General features: G+C 40.8%; 1 protein-coding gene across 2 annotated transcripts in view; it reads left to right on the top strand.

The window, feature by feature from the left end:
- LOC138330440 (kinesin-like protein KIF18B) overlaps positions 1-26803 on the top strand; it is a 53681-nt gene that overhangs the window by 22832 nt on the left and 4046 nt on the right. For both annotated transcript variants that reach the window (XM_069278069.1, XM_069278068.1), the window contains exons 12-17: positions 3070-3243; positions 7599-7720; positions 19845-20047; positions 20544-20729; positions 24717-25517; positions 26059-26167. In XM_069278069.1, the coding sequence (XP_069134170.1) occupies positions 3070-3243; positions 7599-7720; positions 19845-20047; positions 20544-20729; positions 24717-25517; positions 26059-26167 (1595 nt within the window). The remainder of the gene's footprint in view (positions 1-3069; positions 3244-7598; positions 7721-19844; positions 20048-20543; positions 20730-24716; positions 25518-26058; positions 26168-26803) is intronic.

Below are 26803 nucleotides of genomic sequence, written 5' to 3'. Positions count from 1 at the left end.
TACTGTATATGTTAGAGGGTTATACTGTATATGTTAGAGGGTTATACTGTATATGTTAAGGACCTATACTGTATATGTTAGAGGGTTATACTGTATATGTTAGAGGGTTATACTGTATATGTTAGAGGGTTATGTATATGTAGAGGGTTATACTGTATATGTTAGAGGGTTATACTGTATATGTTAGAGGGTTATACTGTATATGTTAGAGGGTTATACTGTATATGTTAGAGGGTTATACTGTATATGTTAGAGGGTTATACTGTATATGTTAGAGGGTTATACTGTATATGTTAGAGGGTTATACTGTATATGTTAGAGGGTTATACTGTATATGTTAGAGGGTTATACTGTATATGTTAGAGGGTTATACTGTATATGTTAGAGGGTTATACTGTATATGTTAGAGGGTTATACTGTATATGTTAGAGGGTTATACTGTATATGTTAGAGGGTTATACTGTATATGTTAGAGGGTTATACTGTATATGTTAGAGGGTTAATACTGTATATGTTAGAGGGTTATACTGTATATGTTAGAGGGTTATACTGTATATGTTAGAGGGTTATACTGTATATGTTAGAGGGTTATACTGTATATGTTAGAGGGTTATACTGTATATGTTAGAGGGTTATACTGTATATGTTTATAGTAGGGGTTATACTGTATATGTTAGAGGGTTATACTGTATATGTTAGAGGGTTATACTGTATATGTTAGAGGGTTATACTGTATATGTTAGAGGGTTATACTGTATATGTTAGAGGGTTATACTGTATATGTATAGGGTTATACTGTATATGTTAGAGGTTATACTGTATATGTTAGAGGGTTATACTGTATATGTTAGAGGGTTATACTGTATATGTTAGAGGGTTATACTGTATATGTTAGAGGGTTATACTGTATATGTTAGAGGGTTATACTGTATATGTTAGAGGGTTATACTGTATATGTTAGAGGGTTATACTGTATATGTTAGAGGGTTATACTGTATATGTTAGAGGGTTATACTGTATATGTTAGAGGGTTATACTGTATATGTTAGAGGGTTATACTGTATATGTTAGAGGGTATACTGTATATGTTAGAGGGTTATACTGTATATGTTAGAGGGTTATACTGTATATGTTAGAGGGTTATACTGTATATGTTAGAGGGTTATACTGTATATGTTAGAGGGTTATACTGTATATGTTAGAGGGTTATACTGTATATGTTAGAGGGTTATACTGTATATGTTAGAGGGTTATACTGTATATGTTAGAGGGTTATACTGTATATGTTAGAGGGTTATACTGTATATGTTAGAGGGTTATACTGTATATGTTAGAGGGTTTATACTGTATATGTTAGAGGGTTATACTGTATATGTTAGAGGGTTATACTGTATATGTTAGAGGGTTATACTGTATATGTTAGAGGGTTATACTGTATATGTTAGAGGGTTATACTGTATATGTTAGAGGGTTATACTGTATATGTTAGAGGGTTATACTGTATATGTTAGAGGGTTATACTGTATATGTTAGAGGGTTATACTGTATATGTTAGAGGGTTATACTGTATATGTTAGAGGGTTATACTGTATATGTTAGAGGGTTATACTGTATATGTTAGAGGGTTATACTGTATATGTTAGAGGGTTATACTGTATATGTTAGAGGGTTATACTGTATATGTTAGAGGGTTATACTGTATATGTTAGAGGGTTATACTGTATATGTTAGAGGGTTATACTGTATATGTTAGAGGGTTATACTGTTATATATGTTAGAGAGGGTTATACTGTATATGTTAGAGGGTTATACTGTATATGTTAGAGGGTTATACTGTATATGTTAGAGGGTTATACTGTAATATGTTAGAGAGTTTATACTGTATATGTTAGAGGGTTATACTGTATATGTTAGAGGGTTATACTGTATATGTTAGAGGTTATACTGTATATGTTAGAGGGGTTATACTGTATATGTTAGAGGGTTATACTGTATATGTTAGAGGGTTATACTGTATATGTTAGAGGGTTATACTGTATATGTTAGAGAGTTATACTGTATATGTTAGAGGGTTATACTGTATATGTTAGAGAGTTATACTGTATATGTTAGAGGGTTATACTGTATATGTTAGAGGGTTATACTGTATATGTTAGAGGGTTATACTGTATATGTTAGAGGGTTATACTGTATATGTTAGAGGGTTATACTGTATATGTTAGAGGGTTATACTGTATATGTTAGAGGGTTATACTGTATATGTTAGAGGGTTATACTGTATATGTTAGAGGGTTATACTGTATATGTTAGAGGGTTATACTGTATATGTTAAGAGGGTATACTGTATATGTTAGAGGGTTATATACTGTATATGTTAGAGGGTTATACTGTATATGTTAGAGGGTTATACTGTATATGTTAGAGGGTTATACTGTATATGTTAGAGGGTTATACTGTATATGTTAGAGGGTTATACTGTATATGTTAGAGGGTTATACTGTATATGTTAGAGGGTTATACTGTATATGTTAGAGGGTTATACTGTATATGTTAGAAGGGTTATACTGTATATGTTAGAGGGTTATACTGTATATGTTAGAGGGTTATACTGTATATGTTAGAGGGTTATACTGTATATGTTAGAGGGTTATACTGTATATGTTAGAGGGTTATACTGTATATGTTAAGGACCTATACTGTATATGTTAGAGGGTTATACTGTATATGTTAGAGGGTTATACTGTATATGTTAGAGGGTTATACTGTATATGTTAGAGGGTTATACTGTATATGTTAGAGGGTTATACTGTATATGTTAGAGGGTTATACTGTATATGTTAGAGGGTTATACTGTATATGTTAGAGGGTTATACTGTATATGTTAGGGACCTATACTGTATATGTTAGAGGGTTATACTGTATATGTTAGGGGGTTATACTGTATATGTTAGGGGCGCATACTGTAGATATATTACCAATTCCACTGTTGTGGTCACACCAATAATAGTGGATTTATATTACACTTTGAGACAACACTTTCTTTATACAATTGGATTTTTTTTTTATTAGACGACTGACAAACTCCAGCGGATGATCCACTCCGCTCATGAACGGATGACGAGTTTTGTGAAAATGAAGGAGGACAAGAATGTGAGACTAGCCAAGAGTAACCACAGTTTGGAGGGGCTGAAGTCAGCTGTGCAGGAACAGACAAGTCAAGGGGCAGAAAACCCAGCGGCAGAGGTAGACTGTCAGGGATGGTGAGGAGGGGGAAGGGGGAAGGGGGAAGGGGGGACAGACCAGTCAAGGTAAAGACATCCCCATGATAGAGGTAGACTGTCAGGGATGGTGGGGGAGGGGGGAAGGGGGATGGGGGGGACAGACCAGTCAAGGTAAAGACATCCCCATGATAGAGGTAGACTGTCAGGGATGGTGGGGAGGGGGAAGGGGGATGGGGGGACAGACCAGTCAAGGTAAAGACATCCCCATGATAGAGGTAGACTGTCAGGGATGGTGAGGAGGGGGAAAGGGGATTGGGGGACAGACCAGTCAAGGTAAAGACATCCCCATGATAGAGGTAGACTGTCAGGGATGGTGGGGAGGGGGGAAGGGGGATGGGGGGACAGACCAGTCAAGGTAAAGACAACCCCATGATAGAGGTAGACTGTCAGGGATGGTGAGGAGGGGGAAGGGGGATGGGGGGACAGACCAGTCAAGGTAAAGACATCCCCATGATAGAGGTAGACTGTCAGGGATGGTGGGGAGGGGGGAAGGGGGATGGGGGGGACAGACCAGTCAAGGTAAAGACAACTCCGCGACAGAGGTAGACTGTCAGGGATGGTGAGGAGGGGGAAGGGGGATGGGGGGACAGACCAGTCAAGGTAAAGACATCCCCATGATAGAGGTAGACTGTCAGGGATGGTGGGGAAGGGGGAAGGGGGATGGGGGGACAGACCAGTCAAGGTAAAGACAACTCCGCGACAGAGGTAGACTGTCAGGGATGGTGGGGAAGGGGGATGGAAGGACAGACCAGTCAAGGTAAAGACAACCCTGCGATAGAGGTAGACTGTCAGAAATGGTGGGGAAGGGGGATGGAAGGACAGACCAGTCAAGGTAAAGACAACCCCGCGATAGAGGTAGACTGTCAGGGATGTTGTGAAGAGGGGAAGGGGGATGGGGGGACAGACCAGTCCAGGGGCAGACAGCCCGGCGATAGAGGTAGACTGTCAGGGATGGTGGGGAGGGGGGAAGGGGGATGGGGGGACAGACCAGTAAAGGGGCAGATAACCCTGCGTTAGAGGTAGACTGTCAGGGTTGCTGAGGAGGGGAATGGGGGATGGGGGTACAGACCAGTCAAGGGGCAGACAGGGTTGGGGTAATTAAAAATGTAATTGTAATTAATTGCAATTAATTACATTTTTTCAAGTAATTGAAAGTAATTTGTAATTAAGAAATATTTCAATTACAAGTAATTGTAATTGTAATTAATTACATTATAAAAATGTGTAATTAACAATTACATTTCAATTACTTTTCAATTACATTTATATATTTACTAATGTCTAAATAATTACCAAGATTAATGAATGCATGACATTTATTTGGCTATGTAGAAATTTAAACAGGTAACATATGTGAGACAGTAACCATAGTATACAGTATAGTATAGGTACCTGTAGTTTACCCCTCAAGCATTATACAAGTTTGAAGTTGTGAACACAAAGCCTGTGATTACAACTCACAAAGGTCTTGCTTATATAACACCTGTTGATCACCTAATTTGCAAATCTAATGAAGGCAAAAATATAGATGATAGTTCAGATTTGTCTTCACTGCCCCTGCCAAGAAAATTATAATTAACAGAAGACTTTTTTTCAGTTTTCTTCCCACTATATAAATAACACTGTTACGAAAGAGACACAACTGAGGTCTTAAATCCAATGAATTGTAGGCATCTACATTAGTGAAGTTTGCACAGAGAAATATTGTGACCCATTAAAGTTCTGGAAAGATTATTCTTGCAGATTTCTAAATTCGGTCTTTTTTAGCTAGCAAGTACTTAGCTATACCAGCCACTTCAGCTCCAGTAGAGAGATTGTTTAGTGTTAATTTCTGGCAAAGTATTCCGACCAGACAGATAGAGACTGTCTGATGATGATTTTGAGATGCTAATGATGATAAAATGCAATAAAAAATATGAATACCTTGTACATAAAGCTGACGCATTTGACAATATTACTGCTAGGTCCAATAAAAATGTACATGTAAAACAAATACACCCTACCAATACTCAATTGTACCTTGCGGTTTATGTGAAGTGAACATGTGTTCTATCAGAATTTACTAATATCGACTTATTATATCTGTATAACTGCTACAGTGTATGATTATACAAATGTGTATATGCAATGACGTATATCTCACTTTTAAATCCTTGGTATAAACATATAAAAAACATAGTAAGAAAATGTAATGTGTAATTGTAATTAATTACTTTTTGAATGTAATTGTAATTGTAATTAATTACATTTACAAAACTGAGTAATTGTAATTGTAATTGAGTTTTGACCAAGTAATTGTAATTGTAATTAATTACATTGCAATGTAATTGACCCCAACCCTGGGGGCAGATAGCAGCAATATTGTAGCTCAAAAGACTTTGAGACAGAAAATGGTGTCATCTTCAGAGCTACAATTGATGTCTATTACTGCTAATGGAGCAAAGTAATGTTTATGCAAACCATTATAAAACATTTGTTTGCATTTTATCGTACTTGTTTAATATCGTGTACCTACCAGGCAATAAAACTGAACTACATAAAATATCAAATTCTCATTGAGGCCTTTTTTTTTTACATATTACATTAAGAAGAAGTCTTTCTGAACGGAATTTATACGGCAAGTCCCACAAATTGTGAATTTGACATCTTGTGAGCTGTACGGTAGATATTAAGAATGGTAGTTACGTTTGTTTTGGACAAATATAATATGTAAACGCATGTATACGCATAAAATAATCGGAAATCTACAAAAAAGTATGAAAAACAACGCCCGAGTGATTTCTGAGGCAGTGCTCCACTAAGGACACATAGGGACCAATTCGTACCCGGCCGAGAGGTATAGTAGGCTTGGTTACATATATTCCTTCTAACGGGCAGACAACCCTGCGATAAAGGTAGACTGTCAGGGATTGTGGAGATGGGGGATGGGGGGACAGACCAGTCAAGGGGCAGATAACCAGTGATAGAGGTTAGACTGTCAGGGATCGTGGGGAGGGGGATGGGGGATGAGGGGACAGACAAGCCAAGGGGCAGCCATACCCCGCGATAGAGGTTGACTGTCAGGGATGGTGGGGAGGGGGAAGGGGAATGGGGAGACAGACCCGTCAAAGGGCAGATAACCCTGCGATAGAGGTAGACTGTCAGGGATGGTGGGGAAGGGGGATGGGGGGACAGACCAGTCAAGGTAAAGACAACCCTGCGATAGAGGTAGACAGTCAGGGATGGGGGGAAGGGGGGATGGGGGGATAGACCAATCAAGGGGCAGATAACCCCTGCGATAGAGGTAGACTATCAGGGATGGTGGGGAGGGAGGATGGGGGGGACAGATCAGTCAAGGGCAGACCGCCCCACGATAGAGGTTAGACTGTCAGTTAATGGTCGGGAGGGGGAAGGGGGATGGGGGGGACAGACCAGTCAAGGTAAAGAACAACCCCGTGATAGAGGTAGACTGTCAGGGTTGGGGAGAAGGGGGATGGGGGACAGATCAGTCAAGGGGCAGACAGCCCCGCCATAGAGGTAGACTGTCAGGAATTGTGGGGAGGGGGATGGGGGGGACAGACCAGTCAAGGGGCAGACAACCCTGCGATAGAGGTAGACTGTCAAGTTTTGTGGGGAAAGGGATGGGGGGACAAACCAGTCAAGAGGCAGATAACCCAGTGATAGAGGTAGACTGTCAGGGATGGTGAGGAGGATGGGGGGATGGTTAAACAGACCAGTCAAGCGGCAGATAACCCTGCGATAGATATAGACTGTACATGTCAGGAATGGTGGGAAGGGGGGATGGGGGGACAGACCAGTCAAGGGTCAGATAACCCAGTGATAGAGGTATACTGTCAGGGATGGTGGGGAGGATGGGGGACAGTCTAGTCCAGGGGCATACAACCCAGCCCAGTGGCAGAGGTATACTGTCAGGGATGGTGGGGAGGGGAACAGATCAGTCAAAGTTGTAAAACACAAAGGTTGAGATCTCCTGTCTCACCTCTAAAAGGGTGAATGATTCATTTCTCTTACCCTGTGTACCAGTTTATGCCTATAATAATGATGTGTCAGCATGCTACTGATATTGTGACATCATGAAAGTGGCTGTGATGTCATGCAAATGTTGAGAATATGCAAAGATCTTGAGTAGCTTGCCTTTACCCTAGGGTGAGATTTAAAAAAAAATCACACACCGATAAATCTGCGGATATCCATAGCCCGTCCAGGGTTAGAGAATTTAAAATGCTAATTTTCGTATTGGTTTTGCACTAGGTATGAAAATCATACGTCATTAAGAAGCAATCGTTTGGTTGATTGATTACATTCCTGTTACTGCAGATCCTGAAGCTCAATCTACAGATACATGAATCCAGTCTTGCCTTAACAGAATCACAGCACTGTATGAAGTATATGGCTAAAGTGGTCCGCTCTCAGGAACGGGAAATCTCAGGTGCAGAGAGGTAGGGTTGCCATTTTAGAGTATGGTAGTAGAATAACCATATGTTTGAGTAAAATAAGTCCCACATTGCAGTGACTGTTAAACTGTCCCAATAATAAGTCCCACTTTCAGTGATTGTTATACTTTCCCACCTTCCAGTGATTGATATACTTTCCACCAATTAGTCCCACCTTCCAGTGATTGTTTATACTGTCCCACCAATTAGTCCCACCTTCCAGTGATTGTTATACTTTCCCACCAATTAGTCCCACCTTCCAGTGATTGTTATACTGTCCAACCAATTAGTCCCACCTTCCAGTGATTGTTATACTGTCCCACCAATTAGTCCCACCTTCCAATGATTGTTATACTGTCCCACCAATTAGTCCCACCTTCCAATGATTGTTATACTTTCCCACCAATTCGTCCCACCTTGTAGTGAATGTTATACTGTCCCACCAATTAGTCCCACCTTCCAATGATTGTTATACTGTCTCAACAATTAGTCCCACCTTACCAATGATTGTTATACTGTCCCACCAATTAGTCCCACCTTCCAATGATTGTTATACTGTCCCACTTGAGTCCCACCTTCCATGATTGTTATACTTCCCAATTAGTCCCACCTTCCAGTGATTGTTATACTGTCCCACCAATTAGTCCCACCTTCCATTGATTGTTATACTGTCCCACCAATTAGTCCCACCTCACCAATTAGTCAGTGATTGTTATACTGTCTCACCAATTAGTCCCCACCTTCCAATGATTGTTATACTGTCCCCCCTTCTGTCTGTCCACCAATTAGTCCCACCTTCCAATGATTGTTATACTTTCCCCACCAATTAGTCCCACCTTCCAATGATTGTTATACTCCCACCTTCCATGATGTTATTGTCACCAATTAGTCCCACCTTCCAATGATTGTTATACTTTCCCAACCAATTAGTCCCACCTTCCAGTGATTGTTATACTGTCCCACCAATTAGTCCCACCTTCCAGTGATTGTTATACTGTCCAACCAATTAGTCCCACCTTCCAATGATTGTTATACTGTCCCACCAATTAGTCCCCACCTTCCAGTGATTGTTATACTGTCCCACCAATTAGTCCCACCTTCCAGTGATTGTTATACTGTCCCACCAATTAGTCCCACCTTCCAATGATTGTTATACTTTCCCACCAATTAGTCCCACCTTCCAATGATTGTTATACTGTCTCCCCAATTAGTCCCACCTTCCATGATGATTGTTATACTGTCCCACCAATTAGTCCCACCTTCCAATGATTGTTATACTGTCCCCACCAATTAGTCCCACCTTCCAGTGATTGTTATACTGTCCCACCAATTAGTCCCACCTTCCAATGATTGTTATACTGTCCCACCAATTAGTCCCACCTTCCAATGATTGTTATACTGTCCCACCAATTAGTCCCACCTTCCAATGATTGTTATACTGTCCCACCAATTAGTCCCACCTTCCAATGATTGTTATACTGTCCCACCAATTAGTCCCACCTTCCAATGATTGTTATACTGTCCCACCAATTAGTCCACCTTCCAGTGATTGTTATACTGTCCCACCAATTAGTCCCACCTTCCAATGATTGTTATACTTTCCCACCAATTAGTCCCACCTTCCAGTGATTGTTATACTGTCCCACCAATTAGTCCCACCTTCCAGTGATTGTTATACTGTCCCACCAATTAGTCCCACCTTCCAATGATTGTTATACTGTCCCACCAATTAGTCCCACCTTCCAGTGATTGTTATACTGTCCCACCAATTAGTCCCACCTTCCAGTGATTGTTATACTGTCCCACCAATTAGTCCCACCTTCCAGTGATTGTTATACTGTCCCACCAATTAGTCCCACCTTCCAGTGATTGTTATACTGTCCCACCAATTAGTCCCACCTTCCAATGATTGTTATACTGTCCAACCAATTAGTCCCACCTTCCAGTGATTGTTATACTGTCCCACCAATTAGTCCCACCTTCCAATGATTGTTATACTGTCCCACCAATTAGTCCCACCTTCCAGTGATTGTTATACTGTCCCACCAATTAGTCCCACCTTCCAGTGATTGTTATACTGTCCCACTTTCTAGTGATTGTTAGTCCCACCTTCCAGTGATTGTTATACTGTCCCACCAATTAGTCCCACCTTCCAATGATTGTTATACTGTCCCACCAATTAGTCCCACCTTCCAGTGATTGTTATACTGTCCCACCAATTAGTCCCACCTTCCAATGATTGTTATACTGTCCCACCTTCCAGTGATTGTTATACTGTCTCACCAATTAGTCCCACCTTCCAATGATTGTTATACTGTCCCACCAATTAGTCCCACCTTCCAATGATTGTTATACTGTCCCACCAATTAGTCCCACCTTCCAGTGATTGTTATACTGTCCCACCAATTAGTCCCACCTTCCAGTGATTGTTATACTGTCCCACCAATTAGTCCCACCTTCCAATGATTGTTATACTGTCCCACCAATTAGTCCCACCTTCCAGTGATTGTTATACTGTCCCACCAATTAGTCCCACCTTCCAATGATTGTTATACTGTCCCACCAATTAGTCCCACCTTCCAGTGATTGTTATACTGTCCCACCAATTAGTCCCACCTTCCAGTGATTGTTATACTGTCCCACCAATTAGTCCCACCTTCCAGTGATTGTTATACTGTCCCACCAATTAGTCCCACCTTCCAATGATTGTTATACTGTCCCACCAATTAGTCCCACCTTCCAGTGATTGTTATTCTATCCCACTTTCTAGTGATTGTTATACTGTCCAACCAATTAGTCCCACCTTCCAATGATTGTTATACTGTCTCACCAATTAGTCCCACCTTCCAGTGATTGTTATACTGTCCCACCAATTAGTCCCACCTTCCAATGATTGTTATACTGTCCCACCAATTAGTCCCACCTTCCAATGATTGTTATACTGTCCCACCAATTAGTCCCACCTTCCAGTGATTGTTATACTGTCCCACCAATTAGTCCCACCTTCCAATGATTGTTATACTGTCCACCAATTAGTCCCACCTTCCAATGATTGTTATACTGTCCCACCAATTAGTCCCACCTTCCAATGATTGTTATACTGTCCCACCAATTAGTCCCACCTTCCAATGATTGTTATACTGTCCCACCAATTAGTCCCACCTTCCAATGATTGTTATACTGTCCACCAATTAGTCCCACCTTCCAATGATTGTTATACTGTCCCACCAATTAGTCCCACCTTCCAATGATTGTTATACTGTCCCACCAATTAGTCCCACCTTCCAGTGATTGTTATACTGTCCACCAATTAGTCCCACCTTCCAGTGATTGTTATACTGTCCCACCAATTAGTCCCACCTTCCCATGATTGTTATACTGTCCCACCAATTAGTCCCACCTTCCAATGATTGTTATACTTTCCCACCAATTAGTCCCACCTTCCAATGATTGTTATACTGTCCCACCAATTAGTCCCACCTTCCAATGATTGTTATACTGTCTCACCAATTAGTCCCACCTTCCAATGATTGTTATACCCACCTTCCAATGATTGTTATACTGTCCATACCAATTAGTCCCACCTTCCAATGATTGTTATACTGTCCCACCAATTAGTCCCACCTTCCAATGATTGTTATACTGTCCACCAATTAGTCCCACCTTCCAATGATTGTTATACTGTCCCACCAATTAGTCCCACCTTCCAATGATTGTTATACTTTCCCACCAATTAGTCCCACCTTCCAATGATTGTTATACTGTCCAACCAATTAGTCCAACCTTTCAATGATTGTTATACTGTCCAACCAATTAGTCCCACCTTCCAATGATTGTTATACTGTCTCACCAATTAGTCCCACCTTCCAATGATTGTTATACTGTCCCACCAATTAGTCCCACCTTCCAATGATTGTTATACTGTCCCACCAATTAGTCCCACCTTCCAATGATTGTTATACTGTCTCACCAATTAGTCCCACCTTCCAGTGATTGTTATACTGTCCCACCAATTAGTCCCACCTTCCAATGATTGTTATACTGTCCCACCTTCCAGTGATTGTTACACTTTCCCACCATGATTGTTATACTGTCCCACCAATTAGTCCCACCTTCCAATGATTGTTACACTTTCCCACCAATTAGTCCCACCTTCCAATGATTGTTACACTTTCCCACCAATTAGTCCCACCTTCCAATGATTGTTATACTGTCCCACCAATTAGTCCCACCTTCCAATGATTGTTATACTGTCCCACCAATTAGTCCCACCTTCCAATGATTGTTATACTGTCCCACCAATTAGTCCCAACCTTCCAATGATTGTTATACTGTCCCACCAATTAGTCCCACCTTCCAATGATTGTTATACTGTCCCCCAATTAGTCCCACCTTCCAGGATTGTTATACTGTCCCACCAATTAGTCCCACCTTCCAATGATTGTTATACTGTCTCACCAATTAGTCCCACCTTCCAGTGATTGTTATACTGTCCCACCAATTAGTCCCACCTTCCAATGATTGTTATACTGTCTCACCAATTAGTCCCACCTTCCAGTGATTGTTATACTGTCCCACCAATTAGTCCCACCTTCCAGTGATTGTTATACTGTCCCACCAATTAGTCCCACCTTCCAATGATTGTTATACTTTCCCACCAATTAGTCCCACCTTCCAATGATTGTTATACTGTCTCACCAATTAGTCCCACCTTCCAATGATTGTTATACTGTCCCACCAATTAGTCCCACCTTTCAATGATTGTTATACTGTCCCACCTTCCAGTGATTGTTACACTTTCCCACCTTCCAATGATTGTTATACTGTCCAACCAATTAGTCCAACCTTTCAATGATTGTTATACTGTCCCACCAATTAGTCCCACCTTCCAATGATTGTTATACTTTCCACCAATTAGTCCCACCTTCCAATGATTGTTATACTGTCCCACCAATTAGTCCCACCTTCCAATGATTGTTATACTGTCCCACCAATTAGTCCCACCTTCCAATGATTGTTATACTTTCCCACCAATTAGTCCCACCTTCCAATGATTGTTATACTGTCCCACCAATTAGTCCCACCTTCCAATGATTGTTATACTTTCCCACCAATTAGTCCCACCTTCCAATGATTGTTACACTTTCCCACCAATTAGTCCCACCTTCCAATGATTGTTATACTGTCCCACCAATTAGTCCCACCTTCCAATGATTGTTATACTGTCTCACCAATTAGTCCCACCTTCCAATGATTGTTATACTGTCCCTACAATTAGTCCTACCTTCCAGTGATTGTTATACTGTCCCACCAATTAGTCCCACCTTCCAATGATTGTTATACTGTCCCCCACCTTCCAGTGATTGTTATACTGTCTCACCTATTAGTCCCACCTTCCAATGATTGTTATACTGTCCCTACAATTAGTCCTACCTTCCAGTGATTGTTATACTTTCCCACCAATTAGTCCCACCTTCCAATGATTGTTATACTGTCCCACCAATTAGTCCAACCTTCCAATGATTGTTATACTGTCCAACCAATTAGTCCCACCTTCCAATGATTGTTATACTGTCTCACCAATTAGTCCCACCTTCCAGTGATTGTTATACTGTCCCACAATTAGTCCCACCTTCCAATGATTGTTATACTGTCCCACCAATTAGTCCCACCTTCCAATGATTGTTATACTGTCCCACCAATTAGTCCCACCTTCCAATGATTGTTATACTGTCCCACCAATTAGTCCCACCTTCCAATGATTGTTATACTGTCCCACCAATTAGTCCCACCTTACAGTGATTGTTATACTGTCCCACCAATTAGTCCCACCTTCCAGTGATTGTTATTCTATCCCACCAATTAGTCCCACCTTCCAATGATTGTTATACTTTCCCACCAATTAGTCCCACCTTCCAATGATTGTTATACTGTCTCACCAATTAGTCCCACCTTCCAGTGATTGTTATACTGTCCCACCAATTAGTCCCACCTTCCAATGATTGTTATACTGTCCCACCAATTAGTCCCACCTTCCAGTGATTGTTATACTGTCCCACCAATTAGTCCCACCTTCCAATGATTGTTATACTGTCCCACCAATTAGTCCCACCTTCCAATGATTGTTATACTGTCCCACCAATTAGTCCCACCTTCCAGTGATTGTTATACTGTCCCACCAATTAGTCCCACCTTCCAATGATTGTTATACTGTCCCACCAATTAGTCCCACCTTACAGTGATTGTTATACTGTCCCACCAATTAGTCCCACCTTCCAGTGATTGTTATTCTATCCCACTTTCTAGTATTGTCCCACCTTCCAGTGATTGTTATACTGTCCCACCAATTAGTCCCACCTTACAGTGATTGTTATACTGTCCCACCAATTAGTCCCACCTTCCAGTGATTGTTATTCTATCCCACCAATTCTAGTGATTGTTATACTGTCTCACCAATTAGTCCCACCTTCAATGATTGTTATACTGTCCCTACAATTAGTCCTACCTTCCAGTGATTGTTATACTTTCCTATCAATTAGTCCCATCTTCCAGTGATTGTTACACTTTCCCACCAATTAGTCCCACCTTCCAATGATTGTTATACTGTCCCAAATTAGTCCACCTTCCAGTGATTGTTATACTGTCCCACCAATTAGTCCCACCTTCCAGTGATTGTTATACTTGTCCCACCAATTAGTCCCACCTTCCAGTGATTGTTATACTGTCCCACCAATTAGTCCCACCTTCCAATGATTGTTATACTTGTCCCACCAATTAGTCCCACCTTCCAGTGATTGTTATACTGTCCCACCAATTAGTCCCACCTTCCAGTGATTGTTATACTCCACAATTAGTCCCACCTTCAATGTGTTAGTCCCCACCTTCCAATGATTGTTATACTGTCCCACCAATTAGTCCAACCTTCCAGTGATTGTTATACTGTCCCACCAATTAGTCCCACCTTCCAGTGATTGTTATACTTTCCCACCAATTAGGTCCATCTTCCAATGATTGTTACACTTTCCCACCAATTAGTCCCACCTTCCAATGATTGTTACACTTTCCCACCAATTAGTCCCACCTTCCAATGATTGTTATACTGTCTCACCTATTAGTCCCACCTTCCAATGATTGTTATACTGTCCCTACAATTAGTCCTACCTTCCAGTGATTGTTATACTTTCCTATCAATTAGTCCCAACTTCCAATGATTGTTATACTGTCCAACCAATTAGTCCCACCTTCCAATGATTGTTATACTGTCTCACCTATTAGTCCCACCTTCCAATGATTGTTATACTGTCCCTACCAATTAGTCCCACCTTCCAGTGATTGTTATACTGTCCCACCAATTAGTCCCACCTTCCAGTGATTGTTATACTTTCCCACCAATTAGTCCCACCTTCCAATGATTGTTATACTGTCTCACCAATTAGTCCCACCTTCCAATGATTGTTATACTGTCCCACCAATTAGTCCCACCTTCCAATGATTGTTATACTGTCTAACCAATTAGTCCCACCTTTCAATGATTGTTATATTGTCCCACCTTCCAGTGATTGTTACACTTTCCCACCAATTAGTCCCATCTTCCAATGATTGTTACACTTTCCCACCAATTAGTCCCACCTTCCAATGATTGTTACACTTTCCCACCAATTAGTCCCACCTTCCAATGATTGTTATACTGTCTCACCTATTAGTCCCACCTTCCAATGATTGTTATACTGTCCCTACAATTAGTCCTACCTTCCAATGATTGTTATACTGTCCCATCAATTAGTCCCACCTTCCAGTGATTGTTACACTTTCCACCAATTAGTCCCACATTCCAATGATTGTTACACTTTCCCACCAATTAGTCCCACCTTCCAATGATTGTTATACTGTCTCACTTCCAGGATTAGTCCCACTTTCAGTGATTGTTATACTGTCCCACAATTAGTCCCACCTTCCAATGATTGTTATACTGTCCCTACAATTAGTCCCACTTCAATGATTGTTATACTTTCCCACCAATTAGTCGCACTTTCAGTGATTGTTATACTGTCCCACCAATTAGTCCCACCTTCCAGTGATTGTTATACTGTCCCACCAATTAGTCCCACCTTCCCATGATTGTTATACTGTCCCACCAATTAGTCCCACCTTCCAATGATTGTTATACTGTCTCACCAATTAGTCCCACCTTCCAATGATTGTTATACTTTCCCTACAATTAGTCCCACCTTCCAGTGATTGTTATACTTTCCCACCAATTAGTCCCACCTTCCAATGATTGTTACACTTTCCCACCAATTAGTCCCACCTTCCAATGATTGTTATACTGTCTCACCTATTAGTCCCACCTTCCAATGATTGTTATACTGTCCCTACAATTAGTCCCACTTTGCAATGATTGTTATACTGTCCCACCAATTAGTCCCACTTTCCAATGATTGTTACACTTTCCCACCAATTAGTCCCACCTTCCAATGATTGTTATACTGTCCCACCTTCCAATGATTGTTATACTGTCCCACCAATTAGTCCCACCTTCCAATGATTGTTATACTGTCCCACCAATTAGTCCCACCTTCCAGTGATTGTTATACTTTCCCACCAATTAGTCCCACCTTCCAATGATTGTTATACTGTCCCACCAATTAGTCCCACCTTCCAATGATTGTTATACTGTCCCACCAATTAGTCCCACCTTCCAGTGATTGAAATACTTTCCCACCAATTAGTCCCACCTTCCAATGATTGTTATACTGTCCCACCAATTAGTCCCACCTTCCAGTGATTGTTATACTGTCCCACCAATTAGTCCCACCTTCCAATGATTGTTATACTGTCCCACCAATTAGTCCCACCTTCCAGTGATTGTTATACTTTCCCACCAATTAGTCCCACCTTCCAATGATTGTTACACTTTCCCACCAATTAGTCCCACCTTCCAATGATTGTTATACTGTCCCACCAATTAGTCCCACCTTCCAATGATTGTTATACTGTCTCACCAATTAGTCCCCTACCAATTAGTCCCACCTTTCAGTGATTGTTATACTGTCCCACCAATTAGTCCCACCTTCCAGTGATTGTTATATTGTCCTACCAATTAGTCCCACCTTTCAGTGATTGTTATACTGTCACACCAATTAGTCCCACCTTCCAATGATTGTTATATTGTCCCACCAATTAGTCCCACCTTACAGTGATTGTTATACTGTCCCACCAATTAGTCCCACCTTCCAATGATTGTTATGATTGTCCCATAATTAGTCCCACCTTCCAATGATTGTTATACTGTCTCACCAATTAGTCCCACCTTCCAATGATTGTTATACTGTCCCACCAATTAGTCCCACCTTCCAATGATTGTTATACTGTCCCACCAATTAGTCCCACCTTCCAGTGATTGTTATACTGTCCACACCAATTAGTCCCACCTTCCAGTGATTGTTATACTGTCCCTACAATTAGTCCTACCTTCCAGTGATTGTTATACTTTCCCATCAATTAGTCCCACCTTCCAGTGATTGATATACTTTCCCACCAATTAGTCCCACCTTCCAGTGATTGTTATACTGTCCAACCAATTAGTCCCACCTTCCAATGATTGTTATACTGTCCCACCAATTAGTCCCACCTTCCAGTGATTGTTATACTGTCCCACCAATTAGTCCCACCTTCCAATGATTGTTATACTGTCCCACCAATTAGTCCCACCTTCCAGTGATTGTTATACTGTCCCACCAATTAGTCCACCTTCCAGTGATTGTTATACTGTCCCACCAATTAGTCCCACCTTCCAATGATTGTTATACTGTCCCACCAATTAGTCCCACCTTCAATGATTGTTATACTGTCTCCCAATTAGTCCCACCTTCCAATGATTGTTATACTGTCTCACCAATTAGTCCCACCTTCCAATGATTGTTATACTGTCCCACCAATTAGTCCCACCTTCCAGTGATTGTTATACTGTCCCACCAATTAGTCCCACCTTCCAGTGATTGTTATACTTTCCCACCAATAAGTCCACCTTCCAGTGATTGTTATACTGTCTCACCAATTAGTCCCACCTTCCAGTGATTGTTATACTGTCCCACCAATTAGTCCCACTTTCCAGTGATTGTTATACTGTCCCACCAATTAGTCCCACCTTCCAGTGATTGTTATACTGTCCAACCAATTAGTCCACACCTTCCATGATTGTTATACTGTCCAACCAATTAGTCCCACTTTCCAATGATTGTTATACTGTCCCACCAATTAGTCCCACCTTCCAATGATTGTTATACTGTCCCACCAATTAGTCCCACCTTCCAATGATTGTTATACTGTCCCACCAATTAGTCCCACCTTCCAATGATTGTTATACTGTCCCACCAATTAGTCCCACCTTCCAGTGATTGTTATACTGTCCCACCAATTAGTCCCACCTTCCAATGATTGTTATATTGTGTCCCACAAATTAGTCCCACCTTCCAATGATTGTTATACTGTCCCACCAATTAGTCCCACCTTCCAATGATTGTTATACTGTCTCACCAATTAGTCCCACCTTCCAGTGATTGTTATACTTTCCCACCAATTAGTCCCACCTTCCAGTGATTGTTATACTTTCCCACCAATTAGTCCCACCTTCCAATGATTGTTATACTGTCCCACCAATTAGTCCCACCTTCCAATGATTGTTATACTGTCCCACCAATTAGTCCCACCTTCCAATGATTGTTATACTTTCCCACCAATTAGTCCCACCTTCCAATGATTGTTATACTGTCCCACCAATTAGTCCCACCTTCCAGTGATTGTTATACTGTCCCACCAATTAGTCCCACCTTCCAATGATTGTTATACTGTCCCACCAATTAGTCCCACCTTCCAATGATTGTTATACTGTCCCACCAATTAGTCCCACCTTCCAATGATTGTTATACTGTCCCACCAATTAGTCCCACCTTCCATGATTGTTATACTGTCCCACCAATTAGTCCCACCTTCCAATGATTGTTATACTGTCCCACCAATTAGTCCACCTTCCATGATTTTATCTGTCCACCAATTAGTCCACCTTCCAATGATTGTTATATTGTCCCACCAATTAGTCCCCCACCTTCCAATGATTGTTATACTGTCCCACCAATTAGTCCCACCTTCCAATGATTGTTATACTGTCCCACCAATTAGTCCCACCTTCCAGTGATTGTTATACTGTCCCACCAATTAGTCCCACCTTCCAATGATTGTTATACTGTCCCACCAATTAGTCCCACCTTCCAATGATGTTAAGTCCCACCAATTCCACCTTCCAATGATTGTTTACTGTCTCACCAATTAGTCCCACCTTCCAATGATTGTTATACTGTCTCACCTATTGCCCACTTCCAATTAGTCCCATTGTATAATGTTCCACCAATTAGTCCCACCTTCCAGTGATTGTTATACTGTCTCACCAATTAGTCCCACCTTCCCATGATTGTTATACTGTCCCACCAATTAGTCCCACCTTCCAATGATTGTTATACTTTCCCACCAATTAGTCCCACCTTCCAATGATTGTTATACTGTCACACCAATTAGTCCCACCTTACAGTGATTGTTATACTGTCCAACCAATTATTCCCACCTTCCAATGATTGTTATACTTTCCCGCCAATTATTCCCACCTTCCAATGATTGTTATACTTTCCCGCCAAGTAGTCCCACCTTCCAATGATTGTTATACTGTCTCACCTATTAGTCCCACCTTCCAGTTATTGATATACTTTCCCATCAATTAGTCCCACCTTCCAATGATTGTATACTGTCCTACCAGTTAGTCCCACCTTCCAATGATTGTTATACTGTCCCACCAATTAGTCCCACCTTCCAGTGATTGTTATACTGTCCAACCAATTATTCCCACCTTCCAATGATTGTTATACTTTCCCGCCAATTATTCCCACCTTCCAATGATTGTTATACTTTCCCGCCAAGTAGTCCCACCTTCCAATGATTGTTACACTGTCCCACCTTCCAATGATTGTTACACTGTCCCACCTTCCAGTGATTGTTATACCGTGCGTTCAATGTGTGGTGGCTGAGTCATGAAGATGTCCCGACATTTCAATTCTGTTATACTGTCTTCTGTTTATCTTAGATTAGTTATACAACTTCTTCAAATGGTGAAACAACAGCACAGTATCCTGAAAGACCATGACCTTTTGACCCCGACCCTTGACTCCCAGTACCACACCATTCAGTCGATGACTGAAGGTCGTGAAGTGACCTTTGCTGACCAGAGCTTTCCAGATCAGAATAATGCCTTCTCCTTGGGAGAAATGCTCAAGTCGTTACCAGCAGGTTTGTAATAATTTTTGCTCGAGCGTCAACTAATCGTAAAAAAATGTTCATCTTTAAAATAGCTTGCCAGCAGATATTTTGTAAACGATAATTTCACTTTTGTGTTCTCTTTGGAATGAATTATTTCAACTTGGCTTTTAATAACCACTAAAATAAACTCTTATTTTGAGTTATATCTCCATTACATACAAAATCTGTCCAAGGATTCTCTACATGAAAGTTGTGTTGGTATTAATATAAAGGTAAGAAATCTTGGAATCATATTCTTTCAGAGAAGTATTTACAATTTACTTTGACAAGGGCTAATTGAAACTACATGTTTACAGAATGTTTCTTCAAAAAGGACTAGGTACTTTCAAGAAATCCTTGTGAATATATGTGTTTTAAAAAACTCTACAAAGTTCCAAAGAATAAGGCAATAACCTATCTGTGTATATATGTGACCAGTTTTAAGGATTTTGTAGGTTGCTATTTCAATGATAATATCATATTACAGCTCAACATATGGCTGAGAAGAGTGCTTTCAAACCTAGTCAGTCATCTCTATCATTGACCAGCCATTCATCTGTGACTGACCAGCCACTGTGTGCTCGGTCATCTGTGACCAACCTCTCGTCAGTTACTGTCTCATCATCCATACAGTCCTCTGTGATATCAGACACGGATCAGGATACCATGCCAGGTAGGCCACTATTTATCTATTATGGCCTGGTTGAGAGGCCACTATTTATCTATTATGGCCTGGTTGAGAGGCCACTATTTATCTGATATGGCCTGGTTGAGAGGGCACTATTTATCTATTATGGCCTGATTGAGAGGGCACTATTTATCTATTATGGCCTGATTGAGAGGCCACTATTTATCTATTATGGCCTGGTTTAGAGGACTGTATTTATCTGTTATGGTCTGGTTGAGAGGGCAGTATTTATCTATTATGGCCTGGTTGAAAGGGCACTATTTATCTATTATGGCCTGGTTGAGAGGCCACTATTTATCTATTATGGCCTGGTTGAGAGGGCACTATTTATCTATTATGGCCTGATTGAGAGGGCTGTATTTATCTTTTATGGCCTGGTTGAGAGGACTGTATTTATCTATTATGGCCTGGTTGAGAGGCCACTATTTATCTATTATGTCCTGGTTGAGAGGCCACTATTTATCTATTATGGCCTGATTGAGAGGGAAGTATTTATCTATTGTGGCCTGGTTGAGAGGACTGTATTTATCTATTATGGCCTGATTGAGAGGGCAGTATTTATCTATTATGGCCTGGTTTAGAGGCCACTATTTATCTATTATGGCCTGGTTGAGAGGCCACTATTTATCTATTATTGCCTGGTTGAGAGGGCTGTATTTATCCATTATGGCCTGGTTGAGAGGGCTGTATTTATCTATTATGACCTGGTTGAGAGGGCTGTATTTATCTATTATGGCCTGATTGAGAGGGCAGTATTTATCTATTATGGCCTGGTTGAGAGGGTTGTATTTATTAGCCCACCTGGTCTGAAGGACTGAGGTGAGCTTATGGGATACCGCAGCGTCTGGCGTCCGGTGTCCGTCGTCGGCGTCCAGCGTCCGGCATCCGTTGTCCGTCAACAATCGATTTCCTCTCCATAACCGCTGGTCGGATTTCAACAAAATTTGACTGGTAGCATCCTTATGGGCTACTAACAGAAAATTGTACAAATTATGGGGCTGACCCACCGGGGGCCTGAGGAGCGGGGTCAAAAGGGGTCATTTTGGCTATTTCCATATAAACGATTTCTCAGAAACTAAGCATGAGAAAGCACCCATAATGCAATGGTAGCATCCTTATAGGGTGGGGATTCAAAATTGTGCAAATGACAGGGCTGACCACTGGGGGCCTTAGGGGCGGGGTCAAAAGTGGTCAATTTCCATATAAATGACTTCTTCTCTGCAACTTAACATGGGATTACGTTCATAATGCAATGGTTACATCCTTAAGGGTTTGGATTCAAAATTTTGCAAATGATGGGGCTGACCCCCCCCCCGGGGGCCTGAAGGGTGGGATCAACGGAGTTCAATTTAGCTATTTCCATATAAACGACCTCTTCTCTGCAACTAAGAATGGAAGAGCACTTATAATGCAATGGTAGCATCCTTATAGGGTTGGGATTTGAAATTATACAAATGATAGGGCTGACCCCCGCGGCCTTAGACAGCAATAGACGCGCGGTCAAAAATGTCAATTAGGCTACTATTTTCATATAAATTACTTTGTCTCTGAACCTATGTATTGGATAACATATTTGTATGGTAATAATAGCATCATTGTATGGTTGTGATTCAAAATTAAACTTTGGGAGTCAATTTTGCTAATTTTTCTTATTGTCTTTGTGATAATTACTAAAAAAAAACAGGTGAGCAATACAGACCCTCTGGGCCTCTTGTCTATTATGGCCTGATTGAGAGGGCTGTATTTATCTATTATGGCCTGGGTGAGAGGGCTGAATTTATCTATTATGGCCTGATTGAGAGGGCAGTATTTATCTATTATGGCCTGATTGAGAGGCCACGATTTATCTATTATGGCCTGCTTGAGAGGCCACTATTTATCTATTATGGCCTGGTTTAGAGGACTGTATTTATCTGTTATGGTCTGGTTGAGAGGGCAGTATTTATCTATTATGGCCTGGTTGAAAGACCACTATTTATCTATGATGGCCTGGTTGAGAGGCCACAATTTATCTATTATGGCCTGGTTGAGAGGCCACTATTTATCTATTATGGCCTGGTTGAGAGGCCACTATTTATCTATTATGGCCTGATTGAGAGGCCACTATTTATCTATTATGGCCTGGTTGAGAGGCCACTATTTATCTATTATGGCCTGGTTGAGAGGCCACTATTTATCTATTATGGCCTGGTTGAGAGGGCACTATTTATCTATTATGGCCTGGTTGAGAGGCCACTATTTATCTATTATGGCCTGGTTGAGAGGGCACTATTTATCTATTATGGCCTGGTTGAGAGGGCAGCATTTATCTATTATGGCCTGGTTGAGAGGACTGTATTTATCTATTATGGCCTGGTTGAGAGGGCTGTATTAATCTATTATGGCCTTGTTGAGAGGCCACTATTTATCTATTATGGCCTGGTTGAGAGACCACTATTTATCTATTATGGCCTTGTTGAGAGGCAACTATTTATCTATTATGGCCTGGTTGAGAGGGCTGTATGTATCTATTATGGCCTGATTGAGAGGGCAGTATTTATCTATTATGGCCTGGTTGAGAGGGCACTATTTATCTATTATGGCCTGGTTGAGAGGGCAGTATTTATCTATTTTGGCCTGGTTGAGAGGGCACTATTTATCTATTATGGCCTGGTTGAGAGGGCTGTATTTATTATGGCCTTGTTGAGAGGGCTGTATTTATCTATTATGGCCTGGTTGAGAGGGCTGTATTTATTAGTGGTGCGCGGTATTATCGGTATACCGATATATCCAGGTTCAATTTGAAAACGATACGTATCGCGGTACGATTTAGTCGTATCGGTTCACTCGGTATCATTCGGGGATTTTCCGTATATTTCCGTGAAAATTTCGTTTTTGACGGGAAATATTTTTAAAATGAGAATTTGTATAAAAATTAAAACTGAAATATATATTTTAACAACATTTCAGACAAATGTATAGGTTAAGATGGATTTTTGGGATGTTATTATACGTAGATTATGATTGATCTTGTGCTTAGTAAGGTTTCAAAATGGCGACCTTCATAGGCACGAATGATAACCTCGTAAAAAATCCCAAGCAAAAGCGGTTGTATGGCAGCATTTTGGCCTTATAGTACGTAAAGGGGAAATAAATAGCGAGTAAAGCATCGCTTGATGTCGATTGTGTACGGCAATCGTTAAATGTAGTGGCGGAACAAGGAACCTGACGACTCACTTGCGTCGCCATCACCCAGCTACTGAGTCCCGTCCAGTAGTAAGTGTTTGCAAAACATCGAGCGGAAGTAACACAGACATTATCTCGCATTTTTTAGATAAAAACAAGAATAAAAGTGATATATTGACAAAACATTTATTTCATACTCTTTTTAGGTGATTGACAGAAAAAACCATGCAATTCTTATTCTACAAAAATAATACCAAAATATCATGATACGTATCATAATACACTTATGATGTATCGTGATATATCGCGATACAAAATTTTTCGCGATACCCATCCCTAGTATTTATCTATTATGGCCTGGTTGAGAGGGCTGTATTTATCTATTATGGCCTGATTGAGAGTGCAGTATACATCTATTATGGCCTGTTTGAGTAGGTTAAATGGTTGGGAATTTGTGTATAAACAGACGTCTAATTAATTTTAATCCCTGCTTCAAAGTTAAGATTGAGTACACTGAAATCGGGTTGTCTGTCTGTCTGTCTGTCTGTCTACCTGTAGACACAACTTAGTCCTGCAAACTCCTCCTAAACTACTGGACAGATTTTGATAAAATTTGGTACACAGAACTCTGACATAAAGGGGAGTTGAGTAAACTATAAAGGGTTCTTCAATATCTCCTATTCATGGAGTTATTACTAAATTTGTACACACGGAGTATTAGTCATCCACTCTGGCAACAGTTCTAAGTGAATACTAAAAAAGCCATTACAAAATCTGCAGTAAAGCCTATTGATTTTGATATTCCAGGGCCCACTAGGGTACCAGTATCTAGAAGGAATGTTCCGCCTGCCAGAGTGCAGAGAGACCAACCTTGTTCTGAATGCAAGATGTCCAGGCTGATGTCATCTGATACAAAACCAACCGGACCGACACTGCCTTCCACCTCAGATCTTCAGTGTTCTGATGATGTTTTTGTGGATGTACCCAATCGTATCTCAGCAAAGAGTATTAAAAGTTCAGTTGGTGAAATAGGTTGTGGTGATAATGAGGTGAGAGACTCCACAGTGATAAAGAAAAGCTGTGTAACAAACGTTGAGCCATCTCGTGTACTGGGTGGTGCAGAGCAAGTTCATATGTCACAAACTGAAAATCAGAAAGAGGCTAGTCAGGATTTAAATTCCACGTTTACTCTTAACCAGGAAAATATTGACCAGTGTGTTCTTAGTCGATTACCGATAGTCACCGACAGGAGTGTAGGTGAGACAGGTAGTGGTCCTTCACAGCCACTTGGTGGCAGCAGGGATAGACAAGTCATTAGTGCTAACTCCTACAGTACAGCAATTCTAAACTCAGCTAACAAATCTTCACAACCAATAAATACGCCGGCCTCGTCCAACAAGTCCTCACTATTGACACTTCTGAACATGCAGCCTGTCACCACAGACACACAATTAGTTTCTAGTGCCAATTCTTCAACAAAGACAGCAAACTCAGTTAATTCTGGAACTGTGACCAAGGGAGGTAACCCAAGTAATCAAAGTGTGTATACAGAAAGGAGCAGTTGTGTCCGCTCAATTCAGTTTGACGGTGCTTGTACGACGAGTAAAGGTATGTTTGTGAAAAAGATTTCATTTCCAATTGTTTATACCACATAAATAAGAAGATCACAGGACAGTAACTAAGTACTGTAATTTATAGAACAGTGAATGATCTTGGTTAAAGCACACTTGCTTATCTCATAGTGTCGTCCGTCGTCCAACATTTCTTTGAATCGCTATACTAAGCTTGTCATAGAGTTTTGTATGGATTGTAGCCAAATTTAGCAAGAAACATCTTTGGGCGAAGTGGAAAATAGTCTGTGTGTATCTTGGCTCTGTATCCCTGGCACAGGAGGGTCGGGGCCCAATAGGGAAATTAAAGGTAAATCTTTAAACTCCTTGAGAAAACAAACAATGAACCTGTATCAGAATATTACTTACCATAACAAACCAGGTGAGCAATACAGGCCCTCTGGGCCTCTTGTATGTCATTTAATGAAGAATGTTTCCAAAATTTAAAATATATGACTTGATAAGGGCATGTAAATTTAAATATAATTTTCTTTTTCGTTTTTGTCAAAGATCTATTTTGTAACTTTTTTCCACTTCAGTGCGATCCTATGCTGAGGTAGCGTCTAGTCCTTTGTGTGGCAGAGTGCCACTGCAACAGATGAACAGTAACACACCGCTAGCTATCCAGATGACAATGGGACGCAGTAGGTGAGTATCACGTGGGTACTGCTGTCAGCCTAGCATGGGTGCACATATGTACCCGGCTTACACATGTACTCAGCACACACATGTACTCAGCACACACATGTACTCAGTACACATGTACTCGGCCCACACGTACTCGGCACACACATGACCTCTGTACAGGCACTTAACATGCATGTTACATGTATATAGAGGCCTCAATAGTTTATACCGTTATAAACATTTTAGGTGAGGAGCTAATTACACAAACATCTTTCCACTATGTAACAAAAAGCCTGAAAATCGCAAAAATAACAGACTTGAAATGTTTCCTAGTGGAAATTTTATCGTAAATTAAGCGCTCACGGATATATTCATGAATACATTATCAAGTTCTCTCAGACCTGGGGGAATTCACTCTCTACACACTATACATGTATATCCATTGATGAAACAAAAACATGCCTGTTTAGTTCCACTTCTTTATATCAACTCTTCGTGTTCCAAGAGAATTATTATCAAGAACTACTACCCTTTATATATCCAAACTAAATTATCTCCCTTAGACTGATATACTAATCTTGCAACACCTATAGGCACAGCATGTGTTCCAATAATAGGTATGATATATAATGTATATAAGATATATCTATGATTATT

This window comes from Argopecten irradians, chromosome 8 (genome assembly GCF_041381155.1).
Source record: "Argopecten irradians isolate NY chromosome 8, Ai_NY, whole genome shotgun sequence".
NCBI classification, from domain to species: domain Eukaryota; kingdom Metazoa; phylum Mollusca; class Bivalvia; order Pectinida; family Pectinidae; genus Argopecten; species Argopecten irradians.
This window is presented reverse-complemented; position numbering and strand designations above follow the sequence as displayed.